This window comes from Vanellus vanellus (genome assembly GCF_965231255.1).
Source record: "Vanellus vanellus genome assembly, chromosome: 13".
NCBI lineage: Eukaryota > Metazoa > Chordata > Aves > Charadriiformes > Charadriidae > Vanellus > Vanellus vanellus.
In genome coordinates, this window is record NC_138918.1 from 6,728,603 (window position 1) to 6,753,473 (window position 24,871).

A 24,871-nucleotide genomic window follows, 5' to 3' on the forward strand; every position below is an offset into this window, starting at 1 on the left:
CGGGTCAAACCGAAGCCACCTCCAAACACGATGCTTAGCAGGGAATCCCTGGATCCTGGATTTGATTTCATATTTGTTTCTGCCCTACCCTGCCCCACCACTCTCTCCTTTGCTTGTTCTCTTGGTGGTCTGCATGTTTTTCCCTTCAGCTCCCATTAGCACAAGCCAGGTCTTCCTAGGGTGGGCCATGGTCCAGAGAAGAGGTTGGATGAGCAGCTGGGTGTAATTAGAGATCCAGGGACCAGGAAAGATTTACTTTTCATTCAAATGAAGTAATAGTGTCCCACAGTTAAAATCCTCTCCTCAAGACATTAAACAAACACAGGCTTGAAGGCTCTGATGGAGAAGGGGAACCTCTAAGCCACACAGGAGACGCTGAGACTTATCTACCTGTGGATGGAGCACATCTGGGATAGCAGGATGAAGAGGCGGAGGGCAGCCAGGGAGCAACATGGGCAGAAGGGTGCATGGGGTTTTAGTACTGTTTGCAGATGGCCCTGCTGCTTTTCGGCTGGCTGGTTCAGTCCTGCACAGCACCTGGGAGCCAGGGGTAGGGACATTCCTTATCTCAGCTGTGTCCATGCCAGCACACTGTATGATTGCCGCCTAGTGAGCCTGAAAGACAAGCCCTGGCACTGCAGCAGGAAACAGGGAGGTTGCTGCCACTTGGAGAGACTCTGGAGCTTGTACGATGCTCCCTGCAAGTGCAAGCCATGCAGCATCTGCACTGGAAATAAGATATTTTTTTTCCCACTTCATGTGATTTTCCTTCATATTAATTGATACATAACAAATGCACAAGGGAAGGGCAATCTTGTCTTCTCAGTCCAAGAGGCTTTCCGCTTCATGGTGCTAAGCAGGTATGTTCATGCTTGACTGCAGAAGACACTTTCTTTAACCACACCTCTAACTCCAGTACATCCTTTAGCCTTGGCTCAATCTGCAAGCAACAGTCTTGAAACCACTTTCTGTGTCCCTCTCTGGGCCACTGCTGAGAAAGTCTGGCTTTATTATAATAAATATTATAATATTAATAATTAATATTATAATATTAATAAATATTATAATATACCTCATTCGGAATAATCTCACTCACCCTCTTCCAAGGTTTTAAGAGAGAGTGACAGCTCCTACATCCCTCTGTGGAGAGAACTACCACGGTAGAGCACTGGAGTCCCCAGATTCCCCCCTCTTCCTCTATGCCCGCCACAAGCAGCTATATGGCTGACTACAGTCCTCCAACTCACACGTTTCCTACAGCCTAGCACACACCATGGCTCCTCAGGTCAGGAACGAGCCCACCACTGCTTAGCTTCCCAGACCAAGTGAAATCAGTTCAGGATGGCCATCAACAACTTTCCTCTGTCCCTCTCCCCTGCCTATGAACTGATTCACAAAGTAAAAGCAATGCCATCTGTTCCAGGAAAAGTTAAATATGTTTGTGACAAGACATGAACACAACACCAGCCAAGTGTTTGCAGTAATTGCTCCATGGTTATATATAACACTGAGAAACACCCATTTGAGGCCCACGCTGAATTTATATCCCCTAGCACTCAGATCCCAAGCATGGATCTTCTTTCAGCTGCTGAAGGGGAACTCCAGCTTCGTCAGGAAAATTGACCTTGGTCAATTCTCCCACTTGTTTTGTGGTTTGGTTTTTTTTAATTTCCAAGATAGGGGGTAGTGCTGAGAACATGTACAGCCAAGTGTCCCAGCACGGGACAAATCAGTTCAGGCGCATCACCTTCTCAGAGCCACAGTCTCCAAAACAGCCAGAGATTCTCCAGCTCCTCTCACAGAGTTATTCACCTGGCCTGGCTGGGGCTTCTCTTCACCCCCACGTGTACAAGGCAGAGCATTAAATCCCAGCTTCCTAGAAAAGCTGGAAGCCCCTCACAGCCACCATTAAGTGCAGCCTTGCCTTCTCCCATGGATATTTCTCATCGTCCCCCAAAATGACCTGCCAGATTTAGAAACCAGACCTACGACCCTAGCAGCCCCTGATGAGGTGAGAATAAGCAATGCCAGAGAAAGACAAGGAGAGTCAGGAAGGCAGTTTCTCTGAAGAGCTTACAAGGAAGCTATCAGACCATGCAAATGTTTCTCTATCTTCCTTCTGCCTGCAAGACTACATCAGAGGTCATCGCCATCTCCCCTGAGATGTCTCCAGCTTCTTTTTCAATTAATTAATTAGATGAATTCACACTTGGTGAACGTGGCAGATTTCCAGTCAGCCGTGCTAATTTGCAGGTGTACTGCAGCCAAGATCTCCCTGGTGGGCTCTCCCTGCCTGGTCCTCCAACACTTACCAGGTAAGAGCAGTCTAGGCAGAGCTGTGCAACTTACCTGCAGGTGATGGTCAGCGTATCCTTGGCGTTGATGACGTGTTCCTCCTCGGTGATGCTAAGAGTAGGGGGGGTCATAGAATAGCTGCTTACCAGATCTGTGGAGAGAAAGGAGAGAGGGGATGATGCAGACATCTGCTAGTCTGGACCCACTGCTGTGGGCAGCAGCAAGCTCAGCATCATGAGCCTGGAGAGGGGCAAAGCCTCTTGAGGGAAACATGTCATAGGACTCTGCTCTTCAGCAACAGCTCTAAGGCTGGGGCCAGAGAGCCCCTGGGCTCAGACAGACAGGCTAGGACAGATAACGGCTAGAAAAAGAATGGAAGACCAGAAGTCAGTGAATCCAGGTGTGGCCATTCCTCACTAGGTGACTGAGATGGAGCTCACTTGGACTACTGCTCTGAAATTATCTTATCTGATAACTGGAGGGAGGCTGGTGGGAGAATTTTTCTATACGCATGTAGTTTTATGTAATCAGGGGGGGAGAAATCAGGGGCACCCAGATACCACAAATGCAATCTCTTACGTTTGTACAGAGATCCAGCAGGCATTCACTGAATGCCCTTCTCCTGCTGGGCACTCACTTTGGGTACAGGCAGTCACCCGAACACGACCAAACCTTTGGGGATTACAGCAGCCCCCTTCCCTGCACCACAGCCGGACAGGCATTCCAGGAGTGAAATTATCCAGGTTCAAGGACGGGCAGTTAAACATTATCATTCACTTCTCCCAGCTTTTGTCTGGGAGAGTCCCACTTCTCATGTGCTTGCATCTCCGGCATGCCAGACACGCACCCTAAGCGAGCTCCTCATTGACAAAACATCTCGAAGTACCGGTTACCCTCAGAGATGTACCTGTTGTTTTTCATTAGCATGGTGTTGCTGACTGTCATTACTTCATGATCTTTATCTTAAAACTCCAGCTTCTGGAGACGTGAGATAATTCAAAAGAAAAGTCTTGGTGACTGCAAAAAACAAGCAAGTAAACTAAACAGAAATAGAAGAAAAAAAAAAAAGAAAAAGAAAAAATTGCAAAATGTGAAGCTGTGACTCAGGTAGATGCTAAATGCTAGGGAAGAAAAGAATGCAAAAATATGTTGCTATCTCAATTTTCTACAGAAACGTGAAGTTTTTGCAGCTGCGTTCTGTGCACGTCTATCTTCTTCCCTCATAATATTCAAACTCATTTATCAGTTTCAGAGATCTGGCAGAGAGGGAGAGAGAGGTCTTGAGGACATGGTGTGTCCACGAGTTTCACAAGCAACAGGCATGCCATATGCCACCTCTCCTCCGAAACTGTGGCCTGAGGGCCGCGGGCCTTGGAAGCCCTGTGGTAAAGCCGTGCGATGAATGTTTCTCTATGGGGAAACCTGCCCCAGGAGACACCAAATGGCAACCAGCCCCTCCAACACAAGGCCTCTGAGGGGTGGCATGAGGAGCCAGGCCCCCAGGGAAACCCACTGCCACCAGGAGAGGCCACCGGGGGGGGAACACGGTAGTGGAGGGACGTGCCGAGCGGCACCACCAGCACAGCCAGGCCAGGGCTGCCGGCCTTGTTCTCCCCGATTGTTCTCCACTTCCTTCCCGCCTGCGCGCGGCTCCGATGTGGCCGTCCCCGCGGCTGCCCCCATGGCAACAGCGAGGCACCGGCCATCTCCCCCCCCCCCAGTCTCCTGCCATCTCCCGCCTCCTCTCCCCTAGCCTGTGTGAGGTGGTGTCAGCCCAGGGTCCGCCCCAGCCCACCTCCGTGGGGGTCCCAGTCCCTAGAGACACCCCTCTCCCACCCGCTCCCCAGTGAGGAGTCAACAACAACAACAACAGCAGCCATCGTTTGTCATTCAACACGCATGTTGGATCGGCGTCACCGCGGCCCCTGGGACCAGGCGGCGCTTGACCCCCATGGAGGACACCCTGCCTAGCGCCTCCAACCTCCCCATCCCTGAGGGAGGGGACGTCAGATGTCACACACAAAAATGTGCCCTGGGGCTGTGAAAATAAATGAGCGCATTTTTGCTAAAATCCCTTCAAAATGTAACGAGGTTTATGAAAAAAAAAAGGGGGGGGGTGGGGGAGGAATCTGACCGCTAAGCTGCATTTCCTATTAATGCTGGACACACTTATCCCAGTGCAAACACCGCTCTCCAGATGGACACAGCCCGCCAGTCCATTGCCCTGGCAAGCGGCTGGGGGTGTTCACTGCCCCCACAGTGCTCAGCCCAAAATGTGGAAGATATGGCTCGCCATGGGGCTGGCTGGGGCCAGCAGACCCTCTCATCCAGCAAGCAGAAAGCTAATCCCCAAAATCCTGGCACAGCCATCCCCAGGGCTGGCTGAGACAGGCGCCGCAGTGGGTCTCACACCGGAGCCATCCCACTTGCTCAAACCATTAAAAAAAGTGGTCCAGGGTGGCAGGAGCCTCTCAGTAGATGCTGTGCATCATGTTTGCCCCACCGCTGGGCTCAGGGGGAGAAGGACGGCAGCAGAAATAACCCCCTGCCTCCCTTCACGTGCTGCCTGGTGACCTGTTAGCAAACAACGCCGGGGGGTGGAGGGGAAGAAAGAAAAAGTACGATCTGTGCAGGTTGAGGCTGTGGGATTCCTGCAGATGCATCCTGTCTGTGGCCCTCCGCGAGTACAACAGGAAAAGGAACCACTGCTCCCTCCGAAAGCACCGCGGCGTGGGGCTGGGGACGCTCCTGCTGCTGGCAGCCAGCGCTGGGCTGGCCCTTGCGGCCGTCCAGCCCCCTTGATGGCCACAGACTGCCAGAGCTTTGGGGGGTCCCTGCATCAGGCACTGGCCCATGCTGGGGACCCACTGCTCACCCTGACACCCCATTCCAGGGCTGGCACCTCAGGGCGCTGGTGCTCACAGCCACACGTGGCATCCAGGACAGGCAAAGGGATGCCCAGAGCTATTCCCAGCCTGCAAAAGCATCTTCAAGGCCATCAGCTTTCCCCAGAAAAATTCTCTGTCCCTCTCCGTGCTTGCCAGCCGGATCCACCCCATTGCTGCCCCTGCCCTTTCCCTCCTCAAGGGAGCATGTTCTCTCCTGTGTCTCACTTTCCCCAGCACTGAACTCGGTGCTGGGTTTGGCCATTAAATCTCCACTAATGGACACACAGATGGTTTGTGTCTCTGGCAAATCCCGGGGTGCGAGGGAGATGTCTCCAGAGCATGGAGCGTCTCCTCTCCTTCGAGTCCCTCCTTCCCCACCTCCAACCCTGGCAATGCTTTATCTCCTCAGCCATCCGAGCAGACCCCGCTCTCTCGTGCACACCAAATCGCGCCCTTGCACGGGGAGAGCATTAATGTAATTAAAAAGGCATGCGGCAGCCCCGGCGAGCTTTGTTTTTTCAAGATGGTTTCCAAGCAAGTTGGCAGCGGGATATTAAAATAAACAGAGGGGGATTGATGGGTTGCGAGGAGAGGAAGCAGGATCCCACAGCCGCTCACACCTTGTCTATTTTCAGCAAAGTGTGTTTCCCAGCAGTTTTCTTAGCCTTGATCTCTCAGCGCACGGCTCTGAAAGGGGCCAGGCTGGACCGAGGGCCTTCTCCTTATCGACGGCGGCTCCTTCATTTTCTCCATCCCCCTCCACCTCTTTCTGCACCCTGAGATCACTGCGGCTCTCAGCACGGCGGGGCTGCCTGCTGGGGTCCTGCATCCCAGGGCTCTCCCTGCCTGGTGGGGAAGTCACGCTTGCCCTGGAAAGTGCTACCCACTCCGTGGTGTCTTGCAGTGACCGAGCAGCCCACAGGCTCCAGCCTTCTGCCTGACCTTGAGCAGGTTGCAGGAAAGCCTTGCCAGGGGCCTGGTTTTCCCTTGTGATGGCTGCAGATGGCTAAATCGCTGCAGAGCAACATCTGTGCCAGAGCCAGCACCGCCACAGCGTGCAATGGCTTTGGAAACCCGTGCAAAGGCTGCGCAGGGGTGGAGGTGCCAGCGTGGCATGGTATGGCACGACACAGCTCCGCTCTCCATCTGCTTCCACTTGCAGGAAGCCCTGCGCCGGATCCTCCCTCTGAGCCCCTGCACACCATCTCAGCCCCTCTCCGCTTCCCCTTCCCTCCCTCTCTGCTGAGTCGGCCCCGCTGACTGATTAACGGGGCACCTTTCCGGAGAGGGATTTTGTTCACACTCTGTCCTTCTTGCTGACTTCCTTCCCCGTCGCTGGACTGTATCGCTCTGGCCACAGCCACCGTGTGTCCCCAGCTAACCGGCACAGCTCACGCTCCTGCCACCGAACCTACTGCTTCGGGATTTTGTGATCAGAGCTGCAAAATAACATGCACAGAACAAAGCTGGTCCACATGAGGGGGTGTGCTCCCGCTTGTCTCCCTGCACCTCACATAGCCAGCCCACCCCAGCCTGCCCACCCCAGCCTGCCCACCCCAGTGCTGTACTGGGGCAAAAGATAGGCTGGAAAGGAAACGGAGTGTCCTCTCCCCCAGCAAAGCTACCCTGACCCTGCTATCACCCCATCTCTGATTTGCTGTATTCAGGCAAAAATTCCCAGTCAATGAGCATCCTAACAAAGCAAGGCAGGAACTTGAGATTTGGACACTTTCTACAAAAGGGATTTCTGGCAGGTTTGTACCATGTAACCGAATCCCCAGACCAAGGCTCCAGGATGGGGCCCCTGAATTTACCCACATCTCAAGTCTGCAACGCAAAGCACCACAGATGAGCCTCTTCCGACTCGCTGGGCTGAGGCAGCTGCCCTGGCCTGTCCCTGGCCGGGGCTCAACAGCACTCTGAACGCCCTGGGATTGTTCAGAGCCCAGGGCTACCAGATAGCCCAATGTGGCTCATCTTGCCTTTTCTTTTGGGTTTTACCCCCAGCCCGAAGCCTTGGCTGCCCTGAGCTGCACCTGCAGGCTGCAAAGCTGGTGGGGGGGCTCTTCCCTTGCAAGCAGGGCAAGGCACGCACTTAGACATGCAATCACACACCATAGCTATTATGTGAGCAAAGACCTGCTCCTGGAGAGCCAACAATAAAATTCTGTTACCTCTCTGGCAATTGGGGAAACAGGGACCAAACGACCCTTTTTGATGCAGAAGAGCAGCGATAAGCTATTGCTAGGGCAAGAGGAGGAGAAACCATGCTCTGCCCTTTCTGCAGACCTTTCCTCCCGCTTTCCAGGCTGGGTTTGTCCAAATTAGCAGCATTTGCTGGCAAAACTCCACGTGCACCATTTCCCCTTTCCCTGTAGGAACTAACCCCAGCATTGCAGGTGCAATCTTCCCTCTCTGCTCCAGTTACCTCTTCCCCACCTGCCCCATGCTGGTATAACTGACTGCCCCGGTGCCTGGCGCTGGGAGACCCGCAGATGTCTGCAGACACACGGTAATTCCATGTGCTGGAGGAGAAAACGGGCCAACTTCCCACCTACGGGGCTGAAGTTTCTCCATGGAACAATGACTCGGCATGCGTGGGGCAAGCATCCAGCTGCAGGTTGGAGCGGCAAAGCGTGAGTGTCACCTCACGCATGGAGCAGGCAGCTGGCAGGGGGAATTTGGATGTAGGGCTGTCAGCTCCTTTTCTTCCTCCTCCCAGTGCTCGCCAGCACGGAGGAAGGCTTGTTTTGCAGAGAGGTGAGATATCGCACAAGGCTGAGAAATGAATGGCAGGCTCTGGCGACAGGGGGGGACGAAGCATCAGGTGTTTTCTCTCCAGGCTGACAGTGGACAGGGAGAGCCCCAAACCACGGCGGGAATTCACACCAAAACGGAGCAGGTTTCTGCTCAGCAGCCTGCACCGGGAGGAAAAGGGAGAGGTGCCGTGCTAAAGGGCTCTGTGGGCAAGATGGAAGCAGGCTGAAGAAATGAATAAATTAAAAATAACAATGGAAATCCCCCCAAACCATGCATTTGCACAAAGGGCAAAGGAAACAGGTCCCTTCTTTTATGGGGTTCCTTTGAGGTTGACCATCACTTCAGACCTGTCCCAGAAGTGTTAAACCCAGGGGCTGTGCTCCTCTGTGCAGGATCAGCCCCTCTGCGCCCTGTATTGTGCTACAGCAGCACCGCTGTCCCAGCCATGCACCTCCACACACCAACGGCTTATTCAGGTCCAAGGAAACACCTTTCCCCCTCTCACAGCTGGCAACACCGACGATAAGACCACACTCCCCTGGTCTGGAAATTTTCATCCATGCATCTCAAAGCCCTGAAACATCATCAAATCGAAGTGTGGTGGATCTGTGCCCTCACCATTTTGTGAGGATATTCCCAAAGCATCAGATGTTCCTTTGCTCCAGCCAGGGCAGGCAACCTCATTCAGGGTACACAAGGGACTAATAATTATAGGAACTCGGTCAATACTCACAAACACAGAGTATAACAAGTATAACAAGACTTTAGCTTTGCCCCGACACACCTGTGGGTAAGTCAGGAGCCCCCCAAGTACGGTCCAATATGAGGGCTGAGGAAGGGGCCACCAGGGCTGCTGGAAGTGTTTTTTTCTTGGCACCAGCCTCAGAGATGCCCCAAGCAGCACGGGTCTACAGTGATGCCACGTGAGGAGGAAGGACACATGTCCAAAGGGACAGGGCATTGGAGAGGATGCAAAAATCAAGGCTCTCCTCCAGCTCAGCACCTGTGGCCAGAGAAGACCCCAGCCAAAGCATCCCCCTGCCTGCCAGCCAAGTGAGGAGTGGGATGGGGTGGGCAGAGACACGAGCAGCACATCGTGTGATGACAGCATGGTCCTGACACAAGCAGAAGCAGCTACAGCCGGACCAGCCGCACCACGAGGCCGGGCATTCTGCTCTGCTCCCCCAGCCCCTGGCTCTCCACGGTAGCGCGGCCACACACCCAGTGCCCACAAGTCCAGCCAAACTGCCCCGCAACCTCCAAAAGGCTGCTCTGGCCTCAATGCCCACACCCCAACAGGTCCGTTTAGCCTCTCAGTGCTCATAAACTTTAATTAACTGGTTCTTTTCTGGCAAGGCACAAAAATCTTATAACCACCCGCACTGATGGGGAACGAGGCAAAGAAAGTCATGAGCCCTCTGGGTTCCTTCAGCTTTGGGATGTCCAAGCCAGCAGCCTCATCAGGGGACAGAAGCAGAGGAGCTCAAAAGCAGGAGCTACTTTCAAGAGAGCTGGGCTGTCCTGTGGAGCAAAGTGACCCTTGTATCCTTCAGTCCTGGTCCCTTGGTGCCTCCAGGCAGGGATTTAAATCAGGGCATTTCACAAGCTAGCTGCCCTGAGGTGGCATAGCATGGCTACATCCGACACCCCACCATGCTGCCACCTGCTTTTGGGACTCTGGTCTGTGCAGGCACGGCCACCCATGCCCTTGGGACCTGCCGCCACGTCATCCCAAAGCATCCCAAAGAGGGGTCAACAAGTGCCTGTCTGGGAGTGTTTATCTGTCTGCCTTTCTCCTCCTGCAGGAAGCCCTCTCTCACCATCACCCTGCCTCGCTCCAGCCCGGTTTCCTGCTCCATCCTGCCAGGTTTACCCTGCTTTTTCCTCCTCCCCTCCCCCTGCCCCGCGACTGTCAGGCCATGTTTGCATTTCTGTCTCCTGCCGTCTTTCCTCTCCCTACACCCCCCCGCGCTCGCTCCCTACTCCATCCTCCCCGAGAGGCTACGTCCTGAGCCAAAGTTAGCCTCTGTCAGGTAGCCACATGTCCGGCCTGGGGCAGCAGGTCAGCCGGGGCCACCCTGCAGACCTCCTCCAGGATCTCTGCTGTCAGCAGCCTCCCTGGGCCCCGGGGGAGACAGCTGTTTGCTGCTCTCGCTGGGGCGAGGGATGCTCCCGCACATCAGAGAGCTCGTTTCCCCTTCGGCGGGTTGCCGGCCCACCCTTTCTGCTGCTGGCCAGGGGCTGGCCAGACACCGCTTTGTTTGGTCCCCCATTGCCTGAATCGCTCCGGGTTTGTTGGCTGCCTGCTCCTGCCCGGAGAATCCTTTTCCTGCCTTTGAGATAGAGGATGCTCGAGCCATCTGTGTGTTTTATTTCCTTGTAGAAACTAGCAAGCCAAGGATTGCTTCCTCTCCCTGACATTTCGGAGGGCAGCTCCGGCTCAGCGGGATGCGCAGGGAGGGGAGGGGGAGCCCAGTGCCTTCAGACAAGAACAGGACCTATTCTGTCCACAGGATTCACTCCCCAAGGGGCAGAAATCCTCAGACCTGCCAAAATGCCTGTAGCAGCTCCCACTGCCACGGCTGTGGCTCTGCAGGAGCCCGGGGCGAGCCGCCCTGCTTAGCATACACAGCCACCCCTCTTCCAGTGGCCCCTATTAACTGCATGGCTAAACCCTTGCAAAACTCCATTAAAATTATCCTCCCACATCTTAAGGGCTGTCAGGTTGCTTCTTTTCCCGTTTTAATTTACTTCATTCAAAATCTTGCCCTGCTCACATTCTCTGCCCCTGCAGGATGCGATTAATGTGGCGTAGAAGCAGCAGAGGGATCGGATGGCTTTAGGGGACCGGTAACAGAAATTAGCACCATTCATTACATCTCTGACCTGAAGGAACGCAATCACAGAGGAATGGTCCACAGCTCGTGAAATGAGTGTTGGTCCAAACCTGGTACCTGGCAGACAGGTACCTGGTACCTGCCAGCAGAAACGGATGGTCAGGATGGGCTGGGGACATCCCCCCGTGGGCCCTGGGGGTCTGGGATCTCTGGGCAAGTGGCTTGGGAAAAGCTTCTGCTGCTGCCGCCTCTAGTTAACCTATTTGGGACTGCTCAGGAGTTGCCTGGCCTTTGCAGGATTCAGGGTTTAATTCCACCCTGTGTCTATCTAGGTGTAACCCCAGGGGCTGAAGTACCTCTGGCAGCAGTGGGTACAAACCCATGGGACACTAAAGAGACATCTTCGGCCACTGAGGCGAAATGATAGCCTATGCAGTGACAAAGGGTAAGCGCCTAAAGGAAATTATTATCCACTGCTTCTCACGCTGTACCTGATGAAATTGTGAGACAGCCAAAGTACCATTTTATGCAACTCAGCTAAACTGTGGATTTTGCCACTGTGGATACCCACAGAGAGATTCCCAAAGAGAGGGATAAGCTCCCAGAGGACAAGTCACCACCAGCTCTTACAGAGAGTGATCCAGGTGAGACATCCAGGTCTAGGAGTCTCTAAACCGCCCATTGCCCAAACGGAGCAGGTACATCAGGGCAGGATCCACCTGCCCATGCCAGGGCATCGTCCCCTTTCCCAGAGCCCCAGCTGCCCACGCAGAGGCTGGTGACAGCCTGGGCAGAGGACCAGCTGCAGTGCCTGTGCAGGGGCTTACACATGCAGCACTGGGGCTTCGCTGCATGGACGTGGAGGACGTGGAGGAAGCCTGAGAAGCAGCAGAGGTGAGACCCTCAGTTTGGACATCATTAACTACAGCTCCATCATGAGCCGTTATGAGAGGCTGAAGCGAGTCTCCCGTTGAAGCAAGCCACAGATGTGCTGCTAAGGGAAGATGGAGTTCAAGCTAAGCGAGGCCTCGGCATCCGACTCTCGCTGGGAGATGAGGAGGCAGAGGCAGCTGACTGGGAAGTCAGACAGAGCCCGAGGGTTGGCACTGAGCATGGAGAGAAAAGGGCAGCAGCATTTGGAAAGAAAAAAAGCAAATCGCAGGTTCGCTTTTTCCTTGATGTGTGTGGGCTTAATTGCTGGCCTTTGAAGTTCAGCTCTTCCCAAGACTGTTGGCTTAGGGACAGGCTGAGCAGGACACTGAAGGAATCCCCGTGCCCCACTCAGGGCAGATTTCCCGCGTGCAGGCAAAGCCTGCAGACCCTGCCTGCCTCCCGCCCAGGCTGCTGCCCATGCCAGGCTTTTTCAGGGGTCTACAAGCCATGCAGCTGGACTGGGAGGCACCGTGCCAAGCGGAAAATACCTGCTCCTCCATCTTTGTGTCCCCGGAGTTTGCATCCAGATGTTTGCTACTTAGCTGTGAATTGAAATCAACTCAGAACCCTCAAAGCAGACAGCTGCCCTGGAGCTGGCAGTGCCTGTTCTCTGCAGCACAGCTCATCCTCAAGTTGATCTCCAGCTGCTGAGTGCAAGAGAAGCTGATGAACAGGGTAAGTGGGAAAAAACAGTTTTGCAATTAGATGATTATCTTGGCCTTGGAAAACCTGGATTCAATTCCCCATCTGCTCCGGGCTCCCTGTGAGCCCATCATGCAGCCTCTTTGTATCTCCATCCCTGCCTGAGCCACAGAGGGTAGGGCAGCAGGAACTGGGCTGCTTTGGCTTGGAAAAAAATACTCAAGCAAGAAAGGAGGAATTCTTATTCCTTCTAATGAAAGATAACAGAAAGAAAGATAACAATGAAAGAAAGAAAACGGATTTATCCCAGAGCCAACGTGACATGAAAAAGGTACATTAAATGAGGATGGGCCCAGAAAATAGGAACCACAAGCACAATGCAGGAGGAATTTAAACTTCCTGATCATCAAAGCAGGGTTTTCAAGCATCAAGTATAATCTAAAAATAATAATAATTAAAAAAAGCAAAGGGAAGAGTGATCACGGGCATGACAGAGCGCTGCTGCCCGGGGAGTGAGAGAGCACGGACCCTCCTCCACGGCACAGCTTCTGGCATGCACACCCGCACGTGCGCACACGCGCATCTGCACGACCCCTTCTGCCGCCTCCGACGGGGTGGGCACGAGGGGAGGCAGGAAGATCACAGGCACATGCTCTTCAAAGGAGAATTAGTCATCAGAGGTAGCGGCAGAGGAAGGAAACCTCAGGTACGAGGTCAGACGTGCACAAGCAGACAGGGCTGCTGGAAAAGCTCTGAGCGCTCGCTGCAGATCTAAGAGCCCTCCTGGCATCCGCGCGAGCAGGACAAGAGGTGCAGTTCCCTGGGGTAAACGAATCTACAGCAACATAGGAAATAAGAAATTTCAACCCTCCTGGAAAACACTGCGCAGCTCGGCTTTCTGCCATCCTTGAAAGCCGCCGGAGCTGGCCAAACTCGGAGCCTTCCCTGGTGTGGTTAATACAAATCTTACTCTGCTCTTTGCAGGATCCCCGGGAGGCATGGGCTCTAGAGAGTGCAGCAAAGCTCTCCCCCCACATAGGTCTCTGCTGGGTTGCTCCTCACCCCTGAGACAGAGATCCCATCTGCTCCCTGCTAGGCAGAGCCTTGAAGATGGAGAGACTTGGGGCACTGGGAGGAAAGCTGGCCCCGCGGGGCTGCCCGGGATATCGATGGCAAGTTACAAACACACGCAGTCTTAGTTTCTCTTGGCACAGAGCTGTGACCGCAAGCCAGGACCCGCTACAGCAGGAGATGATAATCATCATCTCTGAGAGCCAAAGTGTATCAGGGCATTCGCGTCACTTGAGATTAGCTGGCTGTTTAACATCTGCACAGATTTCTCTCTCCACCTCCACATAACACCCCTCACGCAGCTATGAAACTCATTTAATTCCCTTCCAAGAAAGGCTGAGTTGGAAATGTCACACTTTGTATATCATAGCGCAATTCCTACGATGAAACACTCAGCCTAAATGGCAATATCGGACTCTGGTGCTATTTGAAGGCCAGTAAGCTAAAACACCTTATGCTGCTCTTTAAAAATAGCTTACAAGAGGATTACCAAGTTTCATAAACACCCAGTTACTCTCTTGTTAATAGTCAGAAGTTGACTGTTATTTTCCCGTTCAAAGGTGCTTCCCTTGCCACGCAGCTCAGCGGGGAGAGCACGCAAGCAGACGCAATGGGAAGGAAGCGTTTACACACGCTAATGACTTCCACCAAAGGAGCACAAGTACTAATGGGGAAATTGTGCTAAAAAGACAACACATCACTTCCTTGGCTGTCCCTGTTTGGTCATCGCAAGGTACTTCGTGCTCAGAGCGGTGGGTGAGGCTGGGGATGGCCTTCCCAGCCCAATGGGAAAGCCAAGGCACGAACGAAGGGAAGATGCGATGGCTTGGACAGCAAAGGCAGGAGAAGCCGTTTGGCAGCGGCGCCATTTCGGCACCACACTGGCCTGAGGGGCTGAGGACAGACATGTGCCCTTTCCCATTCCCAGCAACGTGGGTTGGGGGCCCAGAGCCCTTCCAGGTGCTGTTCAGGCCGTTTCACCATGCGCATCTCTCTTCATGCCAGCACAGGTTTCCTAAGTTCACATGGGGCCCTGTTTATTTTTCTTTTTTTTTTTTTTTTTTTTTTTTTTTAAATCTACTATTGTATTAAGAAGTGTTTTTCTTTTGGCAAAGGTTACTGCGAGGCCAACACTGAGCAGTCTCCTGCCTTCCATCACCGCTACAACCTCTGAGCAGGAGCTTAGCTTGCCCAACACTGCTTATCTTCAATGAAGGCAGGCTTGTATTTCCACCGCCATATAAAAGAGAGATCCCGGCGCTCCCCCTCTCCCCCGGTGCATTCTTTGAAATGCCACCCAGGCCTTGTTATTGCTGGGAGGTTGGAGAGGCAGGGATTAACTGCCTCAGGCTGCATTAGGCTTTATTTGTCTAAGCAGCCAAGGGTGAGGAACGGCCATAAATATTGTGAAACGCCAAGCGTTGTGGAGGGGCAACGTTGGGCAATGCAGGCAGCACGGTGGTGGGCATCGCATCTTGGGTTGGGCGCAGTTCTGCTGTGACTGATGTTGGAAAGTTTCCTACCCCGTACAACACAGGAGGTTTGGGGGACATCAAAACCCATCCTCATGTGTTCAAACTGCAGACATTGAGCTACCACCCATGCCTTCTGGTTGCTCGCGTTAGTCCTTGTAGCACATGAGCAACCAAATGTGGTGGGTCTACCTGACCAAATTGGAAAATGCCACCACAACACCACCACCCAAGGGGACACATACTGGGGTCTGAGCCTGTTTGCCCAGAACGAGGTGGTATGGGGTATCCTGTGGCTCCTCTTCACTTGCGCACTGGGACATCATGGCACAGGGAGGAGATGAAGAACAGGGTATGCCCCGATCCCATTCCAACACTGGTGGTACCACCAGAGCCAGCACTTACAGACAGCAGCCCAGGACCTGCTGAATCTGATCGCTTGGCAACAACCAACAATCCGAATGAGGAGTCATCAGGCCCAGATGCACACTACATTAGCTAAATTGCTTTACAAAGGCATCGCTGGATAACTCCGTTTTCAGGCAAAGCGGTTGCTTCCCCCATGTTTCATTTCAGCACAAGGATGACGCACTGCCTGCCCAGTGGCACGGAGAGTTTCTTGGTGTGAATACACGCGTCTCCCATGGGAGCATCCCACACTGCAGCCGGCCCCCACACTTTTGGGAAATGCCGTTAAAGTTCTGCCCTTTGCTTCCCAAAGGCTGAGCACTGCAGCATGATGAAGGGATGATGGCCACTTAGACCAAATTACACCTCACTGGGGACTCTGCTCAGGCTGGGACAACCCAGCACGTGAGTGATGGATTTCTGTGGGCACTGGATGCCGTCACCTCTGCTGGATGCAATTTTGCTTGCTGCCATCACTCTGAGCTGGCAGTTTCCAAATCTGAGTACAAACCACAATTCGTGCCCAACCTTCTTGCCCCAGGAAATATCAAGATTTACTGTTGTCCATGGAAACTATTGACTTGACCCTGACTTTTTCCAGTATTTATTTTTTTAGGTCACTGTATCTAACATCCATCTCAGCAGATGCCAGTATTTCAGAAATGGGGAAAACAAGTCGCAGATGGAGAGCCAAGCCCAGAGACGAACCTCACTGTCAGCTCACACGTGTGTGTCTGCGCAGACAAGTACTTGTTTCCCCCAGCCAACGTGGGACCTTCCAAATGCAAGGAAACCAATGGAGGATTTTCCAGGCTCTGCTACGCAGCCCTGTGCTTTTTGTAGCTTTTTGGGGATAACACAGGAAACCAGTAAACCTTTTACAGACTTCCCTGCCACACGAAGAGCACACATGCCTCTGTAACTCAGCTGATGGAGGACCAAAACCCTCTGTGGGTCTCCGGGGTATTGTGAACATGCAGACAGACCTTTCACAAACCTGTGGAGCCACTACTCAACTCGGGGCACCTGGCTGGGCCCCGCGGGGTCTGCCGAGCCCTGTTAAACCCTGCCAGCGGCCAAAATGGTGAACCTGCTGCAGGATGGGTGCTTTGTGTCCCCAGAGAGGAAGGGGATGGTGACCCAGGCAGGGGGCCTGGCTGCCATGGACGCTGTTTGCTGGCTAGTGCCGGCCGCTCGGGAAAGCCATCATGAGCTTGCAAATTCTTTATAAGCTTCCCACGTGATACAATTACCCAGGGGCCAGATCCTGAAGCCCTTTCTTCTCTCTTTACTCAGACCAGTCTCCACTGAAGTCATTGAGGCATTGGCCTAAATACAACTGCAGAACTTCAGGATTTGGCCCAGTAATAAAAACTTCCTTCCTTTGTCTACTGCTCACTCCGCATGATCCCACTACCTCCTGGCCTCCTCCTGGCCGCGTCTCCCGAGACTGTGGCCATCAGTTGTTTTGGTTGATGCTGCTCTTTCGTTTTACCCTTTGCCACGCCGTGCCTGTCCCTTCGTGCAGCTGCAAGCTGCCACAGCGGAGGGAGCCGGGGCAGCCGGCGAGGAAGAGGGTAGATCGCGGGGTGAAATGCAACCCGGCAGAGGGGCATTGCCAGTCCTGGGGACACGCATGCCTGCGGACACCGTGCAGGCTGGGAGCACTGTCAGCCATCCCACGGGGACCTTCCCAAAGGCGATTCCTTAAACATCTCTTTGAGGATGGGATGGAGCACCTCCAAAAAAGCCTTTATCCCCCCCTTTCCCCCGCTGACTGGAGACCAAGCGCCTTTGGCTGTACACTAGAGTTTTACGTGAGGGGACTGGGTGAGACGAGTCCTCCCAGGAAGGTAGAGCAGGAAGTTCACACACCCAGCTGCAATGGCAACTATGCATCACGCTAGGAAGTGACACCATAAGAAACACGCAAGATTTTAAACAAATAACTTACGCTATGAATTTTCCTGCTTTTTCTCTCTCAGAATAGCCATAAGGATGCAAAGCCCTGTTATCCCCCGCGGGTACCACATCCCCAGCACGGTCATCCAAAATACGCGCTGAGGTTTGGGGCAGGAGCTCCTGCTTCCTTCCCGTGTCCACCAGCCTTGCACACACCTGTGGCACTGATAGAGCGACACATAAACACAAATACAGCAATTCCCTTTGCACCAGTCTCCCCGCCTCTGCTGCTCGATGACAGAAAGCAAACACAAAAGGAGTTTGAACTTAGCTGAAGTGAGAAGCATTTGGTCGTGGGCTACCAGCATAGCTTGATGACCTAAACCTCAATCCTGCAGGTCACGGATGCTCAGGTAGGTGACCTGGTCATATAGTGGACTGCTCAGAAAGCACAGAAACAGCCCCTGCGAGTTCCTGCTGAGGTCTTCAGTCGTGCAGGGAGATTTTTAATATTGCTCAGCTAAAACTAAAACGGTCAGACACACACCTTGGAGCATGGATCTCTAACCACCCCCGGGAACGTGAAACTCTGAGCCGGAGATGACCGGTGATCCCGGGGCTGCGAGGCTGTAGTATGGCCTTCGCATCCCAACAGAAAGCACAGCACATTGCACAGGGTGGAACTAAGTGTCCAATGTCCAGTCCAGTGGCAAGGGCTGCCTTGCTTAGGACTTGCTCTTTAAAAAATACAGTCTTGCTGTACATTCTGCCCTTTTTAAATACATTAATTGCCATGGAAACAATGCTCTTATTGGTATGGGAGCAGCCTGGTGGCCTCCACAGATGCAAGATAAAAATCAATGGATATATTGAAATACAGGCTGTATTTCAGGACCTTTTGTGGTTTTGGGGCTGGTCACCATGGGCACACACATGAGAATGGCTCAGACTCTAGCAAGATGCCATCTGCAGTAACATCCCTCTTGCAGCGTCTGTCTGCTCGATCAGAGCATCCTTGTATGGAAGCTGCTCCCAGTACTGATGTATGTGCTCAGGTCCCGGCAGTGGCCATTGCTCCCAGCTGCTGCTGATGCACCCCAGTCCTGGCTGCCCTTCACATCCTCGTTGCCAGTGAGTGGAAAGCCTCACCTGGTCTCAGACCCGCTTAGTAGGGTGGCTTTGCTCCATGCCTCCCCTCTCCCCATCCATGGCCCCTTCCACCAGCTCAGTTGCCTCATCAAAAAGAAGAAGAAGAAAAAAAAAGGCAATATAATATATATACATGCCATCGCTTCTTGGCCTTGAGAGTCTCTCAAATAGCACTGAGGGGGTTTGTACACAAACCAGCACAAAGGGAAGGGCTGCCAGTGCTATTCCCTCCCTACCCGCGGCCGCCCACGAAAACCTGGTGCAAAGGGCAGCCCCGGCTGCCCGGCTCTCCCCTCCCGGCCAGGAGCAGCGCTGCCCTGTTCCCTGCCGTGCCGCCCATCATAAAGGGGTCCCTGAGCTGTTATCAGGCAGTGACAGTTTCCGCCATCAGATTCCTCCTGTCCGTCAGGAAAGCTAAATAAGGAACGTCGTTCAGGCGGCTGCAGGAAGAGGGGAAATGCAGGGACATCCGGCCCAGCTGCCAATTTTTCCTTTCCCATGAACCACCGCTGACCTCCGCCAAGGGAGAACCTGGACACCCAGGCTGGCATCGGCACCACTCGTCTGCGTTTAACCTTGCCCAAGGGGGATGCCCCGGCCCCTGGAGCCTTCCCCGGGCGGGCAGCCTCGCCGTGCTGTGCAGCGTGGCCACGGTGGGATGGCACACGGGCGCTGCGTCACCGGCGCTAGCATCGCAGACCGAGGCGGGCGGACTCGGGCGCACCGGCTGGCGTTCACCCAGCCAACTGGAGCCACGACCAGGAGAAGGCTTAACCCCCTCCGCGCCTGCATGCCGGTGGGTGGCTACACTTCGCATGGCAGCAACGGGTCCCAAAAGCGTCATTGAGCTACTCTGATGGCTTTCCTCTTTACATGCACTGAGACTGGGAGCGGGGCCGAGCTTATTCTCTCGCTAAGTGCTCTGCAACCACACCGGGGTTTTCCAGGCTCTGCTGAGAGTTGTAACCAGCTCTGGACTGGCTGCTGCCGGCAGGTAAAATCTTATCTCCTCTTTCTCTCTGCTCACTCCAGGGCTCTGCCCACCAGTAACGGAGGATAAAGACCTGGAGGGCGTACAACGTACTTGACCCTTTCTTGTGGTCCTTCCTGGGGGTAGCCCTGGGGTCCTTGCTGCCTTTCACTGCATACAAGCAGAGCAGGGGAGCAGCAGCCACCTGGTTATTACGTGCTCAGAGAAGAGATGACAGCGCTTGCTTGGAGTATCTCTTGCCTTTCCCCACCACCCCGTTCTCTGTGTTTCCCCAGTTTGGGGTCTTTCTCTGACCCCCTAAACCGATCCTCCCTCAGCACATGACGTCCGTCCCACGGCACCTCCAGGTTTGGCCCGCAAAGCCTGTGCTGGAGATCCTCGCCCTGGAAGGAGGGGGCAGAAACGCAGCAAGAAAAACAATTCGCACGTGGGAGAAGTTGTAAGGTGAAATACAAGTCACTGGCTGAAACCTGTTTCTGCTACCTCAGCAGGGAAACGACTCCAGGAGAGACTCCCCGCTTAATATCCTCAGCTTATAAAACTCAGTGGGAGTTTCGCCACCGGCTGTGGCGGGGCCAGGTTTTCACCCTCCTTCTGCTGAACTTGCACCTAGAGACGGAGCGATTTGCCCGCAGCCGCTCAACAAAACGAGCGGTCACACTGGGCTCGAGGGCTCGTGCCTCCTCGCCGACTTGACCACAGGCCATCTCCACTTCCACTATTTTGCGTTAACAATGAGGCACTGCAGATGGGCAATAATACTGTGTGCCGAAAACATCACAACTATTTTGACCAGAGAGAAAAAGCCCCCCTGGGACCCGGCTAACCCTCTCTTTTAACTACATGAAACAAGAAACAAAGGTCTGGGATAGCCAGAGGCAATAAAAACCCTGGAATTCATTTAACCAGTCACTAGATGCCAGTGCAGCTGCAGCAGTATTTCTTTTCTTAATGAAGGACAAAAGACAATTCCAGCTCTGGCCCAGGGCAAGGCTCAGCTCTGGCCTCCCCAGCAGACACTGGCGTGCACCAGGCGGTCCCAGAGCCCCCCATGGCACCCAGCTGGCATGGGACCCTCTGGGGACTGTGTGCCCAGCTCCCCGCTGCCCATTGCCCAGGTGGAGATTTGCAGGAGCTGCCTGGGGCAGGTCAAGGTGAAACGTAGTGCCGGGCACCTCTGGCTCACAGCCTGGGGTGGGAAAGGGGACCTTCAGCTTTAACCACCTGTGGATTTTTTCCTTGGAAACCCACATATTTTTCCATGCACAATTGCCTTTGGACCTAGGCAAATGTCTAACACTCACAAGTCCCCGTGGTGACGAGCTCCACTGCTGCACGGTGGTGTGCAACAAGCCACCGCCCCCCTGCCACGCTCTTCATCCTCCCAGCATGGGCACCCGCTAGGAACTGTCTTCTCCAGGTGAGCTGTGATTTTGCAGCCCTCTGTCACAATGACCCAGCCCGTCTTTCCCAGCGGAAGATCCCTGCGAAATTTAGTCATTCCTCACACAGAAACCTCCATGATTGCTACTCCTCTGCTCCAGCTCCCCACCCTCCATGGGCAGCACAGCCTGTGGGGTCTGCCCATCACAGGGCTTTCTGCTTCTCCCCACACCTGCGGGACTCCCTCCCCAGCATCCTCATCACCCTGGGCTTATTGCAGCTTTCTCCTTCCACTGGGTTTAAATACACAGCCCCCTCCCAAACTGGGGGTGAGGGAGCCCTCCACCATGCTCCCATTGCTTGGGGCTATTTCAGTCCAGCAGGCTGAATGCAAAGATGCCACGTTTAGTTGGAAACGCTACTGCTGTGCCAGCTTGAGTGGTCAGGGAGAAGGTGGGTGAGGTGGGTGCTATCACCAGGGCTCATGTTGCTCCCCAAAGCTGCTGAGAGCCAGGCAGACCCGGGGACCCATCAAGAGCCCCCTCCTGCTCAGCAGCCGCTCTGCAACACGAACTCCTGAGCACCACAGATGCCCCATACGGCACTGGAGAAACTGCTGCCTGGCCACGGCCCCCTCCTGCCGCCTTTCCCGTGGGATCCCGCTCTCCCTTTCCCTCCCCAGGAACTGCCTCGGGACACCGGGAACAGCCTGTTCCCTCCTGGCTGACTGGGAGCACCTGCCCTTCCCACGCTTGCCCTGGAAAACACCGCACCAGCGCGGGGCCAAGAGACACCCCGGGGACAGCGATCCCACATGGAGCATGCAGCGGAGTGGGGTGGGACACGCCGGAGGAAGCCCTCTCCCACCTGGCCCAGGCTGGCCGGGGACATTGTGCTACTGGGGGAGTGTCCCCTCCCGACCAGACGTCAAATTGAGCTCAGCAACAAACACCCTCGTGGCTGTTTGTGCAGGGAGCGAGCCGCTAGCTCGCATGGCCAAGCCAATTCCCAGGGCAGCAGTTGCAGCCTATTTATCCAAAATCGTCCCTAAGCAGACAGTGGGGCACAAGGGCCATGGCTGTCCCCGTCCCCAGCAGCCCCCGGGGACCACGGGCTGCATCGCTCCCATCACCCACCTCCTCCCTGGAGGCCCTGGCTCTGCTTCATCACTAACAAGCGACTGGGTTAAGCCAGAGCGGGGTTTGTTGTGCACTCACGTGCTTTTACATGAAAGGGTGTTGCTGAAATGGCCCCTGTTTATTACTTGCAATAAAGCAACTGCTTCAAATCCCAGCTGCGAAGGCGAATGTTGCTGCTGGCATGGTCAGCGCGGGGCTGTCCGAGCACCCGGCCGGGGAGGTCTGCGTGATCTTAGAGGAGGGCAGGCAGTGGCAGCCAATGTAATCGGCTCAGGTCCCACACAAGCAAAAGGCATACGCTCTTGAAAGCCGCAAGCCGGAGTCCCCAATGGGATTATTTGGCTGCAGAGTGGTCAGCGCTGCTCTCTGCCCAGAGCATGGCAGCTCAGGGAGCACACGCTCTCATCTCCGTCCACAAAGGGTTACCGCAAGGTGCCTGAGGGTGCTGGGGCTGAACCTCCACCTGCTCCCCCCATCCCACCACCTGCAAAGGGCAGCTCCCCAACTCCACTCCATCCTGAGAGCACTGCAGGGCTGGGACGTAGGCAGAGCCTGTGTGCTCTTACACACAGCATCCTCTCTTAGCACTGGCCTGTTTAAGCAGGTACCAGGGTGCAGGAACAAGCAGGATGCAGGACCAAGAGCCAGAAGAAAACCTTTCATGGTCCTGAGATGAGTTTTTCACCCTTCACAGGTGGAACAGTCTCACACACCCATCCCTGCTTCCAAGGGGAGCAAATATTCGCACCCAGTTGGGATTGTGGTTAATGAGGAATCTGTGGATCCTTTACGCAGTGACAAATTGGTCTTGGGTAGAAGAGAGGAAGAGGCGGCAAATCCCCAGGGTACAGTCCCCCACTTGAGCTCCGCATCGTCCTTTGTCACTGCACTAATCAGGCAGTGCTGGAGAGCTTCAAAGCTCTGCGCAGCCCTGTGCTGACGAGGCCCACGCATCACACAGCCGTGCTGGCCACAGCCTCCCAGGCACCGCTCCCTGCACCTCCGGGAGATGAAAGAACCTGAGAACAGCTACACGATGCTTTACAAATTGCTAACAAGAGAGCTTTGAACAGCTGCAGCTCTCACCGCGATGCCACCAGCAGCAGGTCCCTTTCTGCCCTGCTTCCCAGAGCTCCTCCTGAGCTTCCAGCAGCCCAGTGGGTCCTTCAGCCCCACAGCACCAGAGCCATCAGCAGCATTTTGTGCAGAGCAGGATGATAGTGCTGCTGCCGGTGATGCTGTCCCTGCTGCACCTCTGCGGCCAGACCTGCAGCCCTCTGGCGAGCTCACTTCAATGATGGCAGCAAACCCCGTCGGTGACAGTGAGTCACTCAGCTGAGACTACAGAAAATTCTATTTATGCTCCCAAAATTCATCTCTCCACATTGCAAGCTTCCAGCGTTACTAACTTTCTGTCAGTCTCGCTCTGATCCGGGCTGTAAATGCTTCAGCCGCGCAAGCAGGAGCTTCCCTGCGGTAAGCTGGTGGGGTTGGTGCCCCATCCCCGCTGCCCCGGCAGTGCCCACCCAGCTCTGCTCTGCCCCGCGGTCTCTGCTCTCTGGAAGGACACCACAGCCCCATCCCTGCCGTGGTCCCACATCCACCTGACCCAAGCCACGGCCAGGGGGTTCAGCTCGCTGCCCAAGAACCTTTTGCCCCAGAAGTGCTAAGGGAAGAAAAAGCATTTCACCAGGATCTGCCTTGGGTAACTTCCCAGGCAGACCAGAGCTGCCAGCGACGGGCTGGGAGAGGCAGCCTGGACGGCATCGCACGGACCACCACCTCCGTGCGCTTTCCTCCCCAACGCGCTGCCCAGCGCTCACAAATTAATGACTCCGTGCATGAAAAAATAAACAAACAGAGCAGGGAGCCGGTCTCCAGGCTGCCCTCCCGGCCGGGCGCTTCCCTGCGCAGAGAAATCCCTCCCGCAAGAGTCCGACGCGTTTTCTCCCTGCTAAGAGCGAGCACACCCGTGGCACGGCCACGGCCTGGGCTCACCCACGGCCTCACCCCCGCGACCTGGGACCCCGCAGGGACGGCAGCAGAGTCCTCCCGTCCCGTCCTCTCGCTGCGGGGACGCTGTCACAGCCGTCGGGGACACCAGGGCAGGTACCGCGGCGCATCGCCGTCGGGGCTGGGGGACCCCGGGGAGAGCTGTGCCGGAGCTGGGGAACCCCACGACGGGCTGTGTCGCTCCTCGTCGGGGATGGGATGGGGGAATCCCGGGGTGGGCTGTGCCGGAGCTGGGGGACCCCGGGGTGGGCTGTATCAGTCCTCGTCGGGGATGGGGGGACCCCGGGGTGGGCTGTGTCTGGACTAGGGGACCCCACGACCGGCTGCGTCGATCCCCGTCGGGGCTGGGGGGACCCCGGGGCGGGCAGCGCCGGTCCCCGTCGGGGCTGGGGGGACCCCGGGGCGGGCAGCGCCGGGTCCCGGCTCATCTCCGTCCGGGATGAGGGACGCCGCGGCAGGCAATGTGGGTCCCCGCAGGGTCTGTTGACACACGGGAGGGCAGCGCCGGGTCCCGTCCCGTCCCGTCCCGTCCCGTCCCGTCCCGTCCCGCCGGGGCAGCCCCCATCCCCATGCCGGCCGCAGGTGCGGAGCGGGGCGGGCGGCAGAGCGGGCAGCCCGCAGCGCCGCGGCTCTCACCTGCCTCCGAGACAATGCCGAGCCAGAGCCAGAGGGACAGCGTACAAACTCTCTTCATCTCCGGCGCTGCGGGCAGGTCCGTGCGGGGCGATGCGGAGCGGGGCGATGCGGAGCCCCCCGCGCACCGAGCTCTGCTCCCGCCGCGCCCCAGCTGCGGCAACGCGCGGCGGCGGGCGGGGAGCACCGGGGCCGCTTCCTTTTCCTCCGCCCGCCCGGGCCGCCCGCCGCCCTCCGCCGAGCCCGCGGGGCGCCGGGCGGGCGGCGGGGCGGGCCGGGGCGGGGCGGGGCGGCACGGTTTGGGAAGGGGGGGGGGAGAGGAGGGGGGAGCACCTGCGGCTGCGGGCACCGGTGG

General features: G+C 55.5%; 1 protein-coding gene across 1 annotated transcript in view; it reads right to left on the reverse strand.

Annotated features, from left to right (window-relative positions):
- Window positions 1-24,577, reverse strand: part of FLT4 (fms related receptor tyrosine kinase 4) — a gene marked incomplete at its 5' end in the record, with an annotated part of 57,154 nt that extends 32,577 nt beyond the window's left edge. The window contains 2 exons of the mRNA XM_082490073.1: window positions 2,350-2,446; window positions 24,520-24,577. Coding sequence (XP_082346199.1) covers window positions 2,350-2,446; window positions 24,520-24,577 — 155 coding nt within the window. The remainder of the gene's footprint in view (window positions 1-2,349; window positions 2,447-24,519) is intronic.
- Between the last annotated feature and the right edge of the window lie 294 nt (window positions 24,578-24,871).